At 46.1% G+C, this 11,900-nt stretch overlaps 1 protein-coding gene across 1 annotated transcript in view; it reads left to right on the top strand.

Annotated features, from left to right (window-relative positions):
* Positions 1-1,484: 1,484 nt before the first annotated feature.
* The window catches only part of fbxo22 (F-box protein 22), a 38,778-nt gene continuing 28,362 nt past the window's right edge, over positions 1,485-11,900 (top strand). The window contains exons 1-2 of the mRNA XM_063070460.1: positions 1,485-1,661; positions 2,737-2,881. Coding sequence (XP_062926530.1) covers positions 1,552-1,661; positions 2,737-2,881 — 255 coding nt within the window. The 5' untranslated portion in view covers positions 1,485-1,551. The remainder of the gene's footprint in view (positions 1,662-2,736; positions 2,882-11,900) is intronic.

Here is an 11,900-nt window from a genome sequence, read left to right as displayed (position 1 = left end):
ATTCTAGATTTATAGATAGGAGTATCCAAGTTTTTTCTTAACCAGTAAAGTAGCAGTGCAAATGTTTCCAGTCATGTTACATTGATTTATTATTGTCACCTGCACTGAGATTCAGTGAAAAGTTTAGCTTTGCATGTCATTCCAACCACAAACGCACTGAGTTAATATAAAGGGCAAAGCAATAACAGGTGGCAGAATGTGGTGTTACAGAGAAAGTGTAGTGTGGATAGACAAATAAGGACCATGATGAGATGGATCGAGCGATTAGGAGTTTATCTTTACCATGCAATTTATCTGTTCAATAGCCTTATAACAATGCGATTCTTGATCTGTCCTTGAGCCTGATGGTGTGTGTTTTTGTATCTTCGACCTGATGCAAGTGGGGAAGGAGAAGAGAGAACATCCCTGTTGGGAGCGATACCTGATTATGTTGGCTGATTTCTTGAGGCAGGGGGAGTGTAAACATTGTCCATGGAAGGGTCTTCACATGAACTGTGTTCACGTTTCTCTCTGATTTCTTGCGGAGAAGTTGTCCTCCCAAGCTGTGATGTATTCAGACCGAATGATTCCTATGGTGCATCTGTAAAAGCTGCTGAGGGACATTGGGCACCTTTCACACCCATATAAGGAGCAAAGGATGTCATTTGTAATGTGCAGTCAATGTGTGGGTTCTCATCAAAGACCCTCATCTTCAGGCTCATGCCCTCTTCTCATTATTACCACTAAGTGTTTGGTCTCACACCACCAGGTTCAGGAGCAGTCTATCAGACACCTGAACTGGTGTAGATAACTTCACTTGCCATGACTCTGAACTGAGTCTATGACCTACAGACTCACTTTCAAAGACTCGTTGCAACTCTTGTTCTCAGTATTATTTTTATTTGCTGTTTGTCTTCTTTTCCACATTGGTGTTTGTCGGTCTTACAGTTTTCGTAAGGTTCCATTATATTTCTTTTTTCCTGTAAATGTCCTTAAGAAAGGTAGTATACGGTAACATATCCACGAGGAAATCTGCAGATGCTGGAATTTCAAACAACACACATAAAACTTGCTGGTGAACGCAGCAGGCCAGGCAGCATCTATAGGAAGAAGTACAGTCGACGTTTCGGGCCGAGACCCTTGACGAACGTCGACTGTACTTCTTCCTATAGATGCTGCCTGCCCTGCTGCGTTCACCAGCAACTTTTACGTGTATACGGTAACATATACATACTTTGAAAATTGAACTTTGAGGTACTAGCTTGCACAACAGTGACAGTCAGTCCAGGCCATCTGAGCTGCCAATGTTGAGTGAGAGATAAATATTGACTACTTTGGCAGCAGTTCTCAAGCCCAGGAACTCTAACACCAAAGACAAGAAGGGCAAGTGGGTATTAACTAGAAAAGAGGAGACGAGCCACCAACTTCCGCCCCACAGTGGCACAGTGCGGGCACTTCCGCCACTCTGCAGATACTTCCGCCTGTGTTCGCGAAGGGTATATGACGTGACTTCCGTTTTTTGCGGCCCTGCTGCAGAGATCCGGAACCGTGGGTTTGCCGGAATTGACGGTTATGGATGTTGCGGAGCAGAGGAGCAACAGCTCGGTGCTGAACGATGTGGCCGACGTGGTGGAGCGGGTGCTCTCCTTCCTGCCCACGAAGTCACTGCAGAGAAGCGCCAGGTAGTTCCGGCCCCCTCCCTCTCCGGCCCCTGGCTTCAAGCCACATTCCCCTGCCTCTCCCCACTCCGCCGGTAACCGCCCCCACCGGCGGTCCGCTCCCCGTGCCACTGAGAGCAGGTGCCCCTCATTCACTTGGCAGCCGGTGTCCTATGTGCTACCGCTAGTTGGTGCGCCATACTCCCTAGCAACTAGTGTTTCCAACCCGTTCCCAAGCCGGTGCCCGCCTGCACTGGTCGTTCTCAAGAGTGACTGCACCCATTCCAGAATCAGAATCAGGCTTATTTCGTGAAATTTGTTGTTTTGTGGCAGCTGTACATTGTAATACATAAAATAACTGTAATTTACAATAATATATATTAAACGAGTAGTGCAAAAAGAGAGGAAATATTATGAGGTGGTGTCCATGGATTCATTACCATGCTATCAGCCACAAGTGCCCTGACAGTTTGTCCAACTACTGCCAATCAGGATGCCTCTGGTGAGTGAAACCACCCTATTCTGGTCCCTCAGCAATCTCACCTTTGCTCCATACCATCATTACCCCTCCCCTGCTCATAGTCATAGTCATACTCTATTGATCCCGAGGGAAATTGGTTTTCGTTACAGTTGCACCATAAATAATTAAATAGTAATATGTAAATTATGCCAGGAAATAAGTCCAGGACCAGCCTACTGGCTCAGCGTGTCTGACCCTCCAAGAGAGGAGTTGTAACGTTTGATGGCCTCAGGCAGGAATGACTTCCTATGACGCTCTGTGTTGCATCTCGGTGGAATGAGTCTCTGGCTGAATGTACTCCTGTGCCCAACCAGTACATTATGTAGGCATTGTCCAAGATGGCATGCAACTTAGACAGCATCCTCTTTTCAGACACCACCGTGAGAGAGTCCAGTTCCATCCCCACAACATTACTGTAGGTGCTACCCTTCCAGTGCTCACAAGTGTGGCAGTAAGGCCCCTTCCTGACTTCAATTGCCACCCCCCCAATACACAGACCCTTCTTCCACCTTGGCCCTGCTTAGCACCAAGCCTGATCGTAAACAGACTCCTCCTCACACTCTGCCATTTGTGTCGCAGTGTGTGCAGGCTGTGGAGAGACTGTGCGCGAAGGGTTCAGCGGAGACGCCAGCGGCTGTCGTGGATTGCAACAAAGGGCCGTGCCTACGTAGATGAGTCTGATGGTCAACATTTCCTGGTGAAGAAAATGGTCGTTGAGCTGGAGGTCAGTGCTGGGAGAAAATAAAGAATTGCAGATGCTGAAAATCTGAAATTGAGACACAATGCTGGAAACGCTCGATAGCAGTGGATAGAGGAAATGGCATTAATGTTTCAGGTCAAACATCCATTCTAAGAATCAGAATCAAGTTTAATATCACTGACGTATGTTGTGAAATTTGCTGTTTTGTGGTAGCAATGCAGTGCAAGATGTAAAAATACAGTGGATCCCAGTTAACTGGCATACATTGGGACCAGTACATTTCGGCTCCATTAAGCCGCTGTCCCAACTTCCCAAAGTTTCATGGAAATAGTTAAAAAGGTATAAAAAAAGACAAACAAATTTTAACTAAGTATCAAATTATGTATTTAAATGAAGTACAGAACAAATTCAAACACATTTACAGACATTTAGAGCCAGAAGGGGCGATGAGAAGGTGGACAGGATTAAGGAAACCCCAAGGCATTCTACAAGTATGTGAAGGACAAGAGTGTAAGACGTGAGAGAGAACAGGACCAATCAAGTGTGACAGTGGAAAAGTGTGTACGGAACGGAAGGAGATGGCAGAGGTATTTAATGAATACTGAAGCAAAGTATTCACTACAGAAAAGGATCTTGGCGATTGTAGGGATGACTTGCAGCAGACTGAAAAGCTTAAGCAGGTAGATATTAAGGAAGAGGATGTGCTAGAGCTTTTGGGAAACATCAAGTTGGATGAGTCACCGGGACCGGACGGGATGTACTCCAGGCTACTGTGGGAAGCGAGGGAGGAGATTGCTGAGCCTCTGGCAATGATCTTTGCATCATCAATGAGGACGGGAGAGGTTCCGGAGGATTGGAGGGTTGCGGATGTTGTTTCCTTATTCAAGAAAGGGAGTAGGGATAGTCCAGGAAATTATAGACCAGTGAGTCTTACATCAGTGGTTGGTAAGTTGATGAAAAAGATCCTGGGAGGCAGGATTTATGAATATTTGAAGAGGCATAATATGATTAGGAATAGTCAGCATGGCTTTGTCAAAGGCAGGTCATGCCTTACGAGCCTGATTGAATTTTTTGAGGATGTGACTAAACATATTGATGAAGGGAGAGCCGTATATGTAGTGTATATGGATTTTAGCAAGGCATTTGATAAGGTACCCCATGCAAAGCTTATTGAGAAAGTAAAGAGGCGTGGTGTGGGATCCAAGGGGACATTGCTTTGTGGATCCAGAACTGGCTTAACCACAGAAGGCAAAGAGTGGTTGTAGATGGGTCATATTCTGCATGGAGGCCGGTGACCAGTGGTGTGCCTCAGGGATCTGTTCTGGGCCCCCTGCTCTTTGTGATTTTTTATAAATGTCCTGGATGAGGAAGTGGAGGGATGGGTTAGTAAATTTGTTGATGACACAAAGGTGTTGTGGATACTGTGGAGGGCTGTTAGAGGTTACAGCGGGACTGATCAGATGCAAAACTGGGCTGAGAAGTGGCAGATGGAGTTCAACCCAGAGAAGTGTGAGGTGGTTCATTTTTGTAGGCCAAATATGATGGCAGAATATAGCATTAATGGCAAGACTCTTGGCAGTGTGGAGGATCAGAGGGACCTTGGGGTCCGAGTCCATAGGACACTCAAAGCTGCTGTGCAGGTTGACTCTATGGTTAAGAAGGCATATGGTGCATTGACCTTCATCAATCATGGGATTGAGTTTAGGAGCTGAGAGGTAATGTTGCAGCTATATAGGACCCTGGTCAGACCACACTTGGAGTACTGTGCTCAGTTCTGGTTGCCTCACTACAGGAAGGTTGTGGGAACCATAGAAAGGGTGCAGAGGAGATTTACAAGGATGTTGCCTGGATTGGGGAGCCTGCCTTATGAGAATAGATTGAGTGAACTCAGCCTTTTCTCCTTGGAGCAACAGAGGATGAGAGGTGACCTTATAAAGGTGTATAAGATGATGAGAGGCATTGACCGTGTGGATAGTCAGAGGCTTTTTCCCAGGGCTGAAACAGCTAGCACGAGAGGGCATAATTCTAAGGCGCTTGAAAGTAGGTACAGAGGAGATGTCAGGGATAAATTTTTTACACAGACAGTGGTGAGTGTGTGGAATGGGGTGCTGGCAGCAATGGTGGAGGCGGAAACGATAAGGTCTTTCAAGAGACTCCTGGATAGGTATATGGAGCTTAGAAAAATAGAGGGCTATGGGTAAGCCTTGGTAGTTCTAAGGTAAGAACGTTTTTGGCACAGCTCTGTGAGCCAAAGGGCCTGTATTGTGCTGTAGGTTTTCTGTGTTTCTATGTTTCTACAACCAATGCTACTACAGTACTACGAAGCTCTGTATTAGTTCCGAATAGTTATCAATGGAGGAATTCATCCAGTGTGTGCAATGACCAAAATCAGCACAGAAACCTAGTGTAGATAATGAACTGCTCTTTGACAATGCTTTTGATTATTGCATCCTTCAAATCTTCACATTAATTGTAACATTCAAGATTGTTGATACCTTCAAATTCTTCGTAGTTCTTAGCTTGCTGAAGATGTGAGGTCATTTCATTTTCACTCCACGCAACACACATCAAAGTTGCTGGTGAACGCAGCAGGCCAGGCAGCATCTATAGGAAGAGGCGCAGTCGACGTTTCAGGCCGAGACCCTTCGTCAGGACTAACTGAAGGAAGAGTGAGTAAGGGATTTGAAAGCTGGAGGGGGAGGGGGAGATGCAAAATGATAGGAGAAGACAGGAGGGGGAGGGATAGAGCCGAGAGCTGGACAGGTGATAGGCAAAAGGGGATACGAGAGGATCATGGGACAGGAGGTCCGGGAAGAAAGACGGGGGGGGGTGACCCAGAGGATGGGCAAGAGGTATATTCAGAGGGACAGAGGGAGAAAAAGGAGAGTGAGAGAAAGAATGTGTGCATAAAAATGAGTAACAGCTGGGGTACGAGGGGGAGGTGGGGCCTAGCGGAAGTTAGAGAAGTCAATGTTCATGCCATCAGGTTGGAGGCTACCCAGACGGAATATAAGGTGTTGTTCCTCCAACCTGAGTGTGGCCTCATCTTTACAGTAGAGGAGGCCGTGAATAGACATGTCAGAATGGGAATGGGATGTGGGATTAAAATGTGTGGCCACTGGGAGATCCTGCTTTCTCTGGCGGACAGAGCGTACCTTGTCCCCATTCCAACCTCACTCCTTCGGAACGCTCTGCTCTCCACTCCCTCCGCACTAATCCTAACATTATTATTAAACCCGCTGATAAAGGGGGTGCTGTTGTAGTCTGGCGTACTGACCTTTACCTTGCCGAGGCACAGCGACAACTCGCGGATACCTCCTCTTATTTACCCCTCGATCGTGACCCCACTAAGGAGCACCAGGCCATTGTCTCCCACACTATCAACGACTTTATCCGCTCAGGGGATCTCCCATCCACTGCTACCAACCTTATAGTTCCCACACCCCGCACTTCCCGTTTCTACCTCCTACCCAAGATCCACAAACCTGCCTGTCCTGGCCGACCTATTGTCTCAGCTTGCTCCTGCCCCACCAAACTCGTTTCTGCATACCTCAACACGGTTTTATCACCCCTTGTTCAATCCCTTCTGACCTATGTTCGTGACACTTCTCACGCTCTTAAACTTTTCGATGATTTTAAGTTCCCTGGCCCCCACCGCTTTATTTTCACCATGGATGTCCAGTCCTTATATACTTCCATCCCCCATCAGGAAGGTCTAAAAGCTCTACGCTTCTTTTTGGATTCCAGACCTAATCAGTTCCCCTCTACCACCACTCTGCTCTGTCTAGCGGAATTAGTCCTTACTCTTAATAATTTCTCCTTTTGCTCCTCCCATTTCCTCCAAACTAAAGGTGTAGCTATGGGCACCCGTATGGGTCCTAGCTATGCCTGCCTTTTCGTTGGGTTTGTGGAACAATCTATGTTCCGTGCCTATTCTGGTATCTGTCCCCCACTTTTCCTTCGCTACATCGACGACTGCATTGGCGCTGCTTCCTGCACGCATGCAGAACTCGTTGACTTTATTAACTTTGCCTCCAACTTTCACCCTGCCCTCAAGTTTACCTGGTCCATTTCCGACACCTCCCTCCCCTTTCTAGATCTTTCTGTCTCTGTCTCTGGAGACAGCTTATCCACTGATGTCTACTATAAGCCTACTGACTCTCACAGCTATCTGGACTATTCCTCTTCTCACCCTGTCTCTTGCAAAAATGCCATCCCCTTCTCGCAATTCCTCCGTCTCCGCCGCATCTGCTCTCAGGATGAGGCTTTTCATTCTAGGACGAGGGAGATGTCTTCATTTTTTAAAGAAAGGGGCTTCCCTTCCTCCACTATCAACTCTGCTCTTAAACGCATCTCCCCCATTTCACGTACATCTGCTCTCACTCCATCCTCCCACCACCCCACTAGGAATAGGGTTCCCCTGGTCCTCACCTACCACCCCACCAGCCTCCGGGTCCAACATATTATTCTCCGTAACTTCCGCCACCTCCAACGGGATCCCACCACTAAGCACATCTTTCCCTCCCCCCCCCCCTGCATTCCGCAGGGATCGCTCCCTACACAACTCCCTTGTCCATTCGTCCCCCCCATCCCTCCCCACTGATCTCCCTCCTGACACTTATCCGTGTAAGCGGAACAAGTGCTACACATGCCCTTACACTTCCTCCCTTACCACCATTCAGGGCCCCAAACAGTCCTTCCAGGTGAGGCAACACTTCACCTGTGAGTCGACTGGGGTGATATACTGCGTCCGGTGCTCCCGATGTGGCCTTTTATATATTGGTGAGACCCGACGCAGACTGGGAGACCGCTTTGCTGAACATCTACGCTCTGTCCGCCAGAGAAAGCAGGATCTCCCAGTGGCCACACATTTTAATTCCACATCCCATTCCCATTCTGACATGTCTATCCACGGCCTCCTCTACTGTAAAGATGAAGCCACACTCAGGTTGGAGGAACAACACCTTATATTCCGTCTGGGTAGCCTCCAACCTGATGGCATGAACATTGACTTCTCTAACTTCCGCTAGGCCCCACCTCCCCCTCGTACCCCAGCTGTTACTCATTTTTATGCACACATTCTTTCTCTCACTCTCCTTTTTCTCCCTCTGTCCCTCTGAATATACCTCTTGCCCATCCTCTGGGTCACCCCGCCCCGTCTTTCTTCCCGGACCTCCTGTCCCATGATCCTCTCGTATCCCCTTTTGCCTATCACCTGTCCAGCTCTCGGCTCTATCCCTCCCCCTCCTGTCTTCTCCTATCATTTTGCATCTCCCCCTCCCCCTCCAGCTTTCAAATCCCTTACTCACTCTTCCTTCAGTTAGTCCTGACGAAGGGTCTCGGCCTGAAACGTCGACTGCGCCTCTTCCTATAGATGCTGCCTGGCCTGCTGCGTTCACCAGCAACTTTGATGTGTGTTGCTTGAATTTCCAGCATCTGCAGAATTCCTGTCATTTTCACTCCAGGCCATTTCTCGCATCTCCAAGCCTGAATGCTTGAAACTGCAGTGAACAAAACGGTTCTTACTGCTTATTTCTTGCCAACCAATCAGTGACAAAAACCTCTGCTTTTCGAATACAAACACATGCTATTTAACAACTCTTTATAATGCTGTTTATAATCAATAAATACGTAGTGCAAAATGGAAGCAAGTATAGTGAGGTGGTATTCATAGGTGGGTTAATTGTCCATTCAGAAATCTGTTGGCAGTGGGGAAGAAGCTGTTTATAACATTGAATGTGTGTGACTTCATGCCCCTGTACCTCCTCTCTGATGGTAGTTAGGGGAAGAGGACATGTCCTGGGTGACGAGGGTCCTTAATGCCATCTTTTTGAAGGTTTTGTGAGACAGGGAAAGTGAGGCAAGTTAACTCATTAGTATTGTTAACCAAGCGGCTGAAAGAAAGTTAGAAAATGAATAAAAAGGGCATGTTCAAGCTATTGGAGACGAAACTGTAGATGGTGGAGGGACTGTGTGGGTCAGGTTGCATCAGCGGAGGGAAATGGACAGTCAATATCTCAGGTTGAGACCTTTATCCATCCAGATAAACGTGAATCCGAATCAGGTTTATTGTCACTGACGTAAGTTGTGAAATGTGTTGATTTGTGGCAGCAGTACAGTGCAGGCGTAACAGGTTATTACTAAATTGCTATAATAATAAAAAAAAGTGCAAAAGAGGAATCATGAGGTTGTGTTCATGGACAGTTCAGAAATCTGATGGCAGTGGAAAAGAAACTGTCGCTAAAACATTGAGTGTGTATCCTCCCGGGCGGGAGTAATGAGAAGGGGGCATGTCCCGGTTGTGAGGGTTCTTCATGATGAATGTTGCCCTCTTAAGGCACGGCCGTTTTGAAGATGTCCTCTGTAGTGGGGAGGCTTGTGTCCAGGTTGCAGCTGACTGTCCAAAACCCTCTGAAGCCTGTTACAAATCCTGTACATTGAGGCCCATTTGCCTGACCACTGAGTTGCTCTGACATCTTGTGTGATGTTCAGGCTATTAATTGTCAGTCTGATCTGTTGCTAGAGTACTGGAAATGGCTAACAGATCAGGCACTGGAGAGGGAAACGCCGAGTTAATATTGCAGCTGGATAATCTCAGAGTTCCAAAGTTCAAAGTTAAATTATTGTCAAAGTACCTTAATGCTACTATATACAACCTTGACATTTATTTTCCTGCAAGCGTTCACAGGGTGCAAAGACTGACAAGCTGTCAATATAAGGAGGTACAGGAGCCTGAAGACAGACACTCAACCATTTAGGAACAGCTTCTCCCTCTCCGCCATCAGATTTCTAAACGGGCATTGAACCAGTCCATAAATACAACCTCACTATTTTTGCTCTTTTTAATTAATCTAATTTAATTAAATTTTTTGTATATCTATTTCTCATTGTGACTTATAGTTTTTAAATTTATTGCACTGTACTGCTGCAAAACAACAAATTTCATAACACACTGTGATCAGAAATAGTAATTCTAATTCTGCAAAAAGATGATAAACTGCAAATAAAATAATGCTGAGAAGATAAATTGTAGAGACCTTGAAAGTGAGCCTGTACGTCATAGAATCAGTTCAGAGTAGTGGTGTTTGAAGTTATTCACACCAATTGAGGATCCTGGTGGTTGGAAGGGCAATAACTGTTCTTGAACCTAGTACGTCAGGCTTCTGTATCTCCTGCCTGATGGTGGTAGTGAGAAGAGAGTATGGCCTGGATGGTGGGGGTCTTTGACGATGGATACTGCTTTCTTGTGGCAGTGCTCAATGTAAATGTATTCGCTGGTGGAGAGGGCTTGGCCTGTGATGGGCTGGGCACGTCCACCGCTTTCTGTTGCGTTTTCCATTGCTGGGATTGGTGTTTTCATACCAGGCCATGATTCAGCCAATTAGGAAGCTCTCCACTGTGCATCCATAGACGTTTTGTTAAAGTTTTGGTGAAAGTAGAGGTGCTGTCGTGCCTTTGTGATGACACTTGCTGATCTTACAGCAGAAATGACCAACTCTGATGCAAATAGAAAAACCAGGTTTTCTGAAATTGGCAGACGATGAGCTGCTGTTTTTCAAGCTTACGTTGGGCAACATTGAGATAATGTAGGACCATAGAGATGGTCGGGGCAGGACAGAGAGTGAAAGTGACAGGGTAGGATCTCTCTCCACAGCGTTACCAAGAGGTTCCTTAAATAATATCTGCACTTGTCCAAGTCTGTTAGTAATGCTTGTTTTTATTCTAGAATTGGGGATGGAGGTTGGCGATCTCCAAACTATAAACTCGCATCTCTCTGTTCTTAACAAAGAAATATTTAGATTTTAGGAAAGCTGAGGACAGGATGGTGGATTTGAGTTTCTGCAGGTATCAACTTGGATCTAGTTATAAATTGAAACAAAGAATTTGCCTACCTGCCAAGATATAGTGAATAAGCTGTTAGGTGTAGTGAGGTCAGGGTTGTGAGACCTGCTGGGCATTTCAGGCATTTCCTTTTCACATTCAGGTTACAGCAACTCTCTGATCTGAATTTGACAGTTGTAATGTGTCCCTTTATTTGTTTTTCTTCCTAATTTTCTTCAGATATTAATTCAATAATCGGTTTATTGTCGTCATGTACTGGAGCACAGTGCAAATCTTTGTTTTGTACGCCATCTATACAGATTACTTCAAAAACATAATTCCATCAGGGTTGCCTCCAACCTGATGGCATGAACATCGTTCTGTCCAATTTCCAGTAATTTTTTTTTCCCCCTACCCCCTTCTCTTCAGTTCTCCACTCTGGTTCTGACCCCCCCCCCACCATTTCTCCTCACATGCCTATCACCTTACACTAGTGCCCCTTCTCCTTCTCGTTCTCCCATGGTCCAGTCCTCTCCTCTCAGATTCCTTTTTTCCCAGCTGCTTACCTTTTCACCTATCACCTCTCACTTCACCCCCTACCCCATCCACCCACCCGGCTTCATCTGTTACATTCTATTACCTCCTTCCCCTCCTCCCCATCTTTTTCTGGCATCTTCCCCTCTGCAGTCCTGATGAAGGGTCTTGGCCCGAAACCTCGTCTGTTTATTCATTTCCGTAGATGCTGCCTGACTTGCTGAGGTCCTGCAGCGTTTTGTATCTGTACATCAAGGCCGTATAAGGAAAAGACAAAACCAGAATGCTGTAAATAGTGTTACAGTTACAGGAATGTGCAGTAAAATTCTGTAAGGCAAGATGCTTTCAAAACAATGAAATGAAAAATTCCTGAATATCAAAGAAATTACTATAACGAGCAGTGAACAGTAAAACTAAATCTAATCAATATTTAGTGTGACCGCCCTTTGCCTTTAAGACTGCATCAATTCTCTTAGGTACACTGTCGTGCAGTTTTATAAGAAGATCTGTTGGTAGGTTGTTCCAAGCCTCTTGGACAATTTGCTGCAGTTCTTCTGCAGACCTTGGCTGTCTTGTTTGCTTCTGATAATTCCAGACAACCTGGACGATTTTGAGATTAGGGCTCTGCGGAGGCCATACCATCTGAAACTGTATAAGATTCTCGGGTGCCTAAGACTTTTGCACAATA

Source organism: Mobula hypostoma, chromosome 18, assembly GCF_963921235.1.
Source record: "Mobula hypostoma chromosome 18, sMobHyp1.1, whole genome shotgun sequence".
Lineage (NCBI taxonomy): Eukaryota > Metazoa > Chordata > Chondrichthyes > Myliobatiformes > Myliobatidae > Mobula > Mobula hypostoma.
This window is presented reverse-complemented; position numbering and strand designations above follow the sequence as displayed.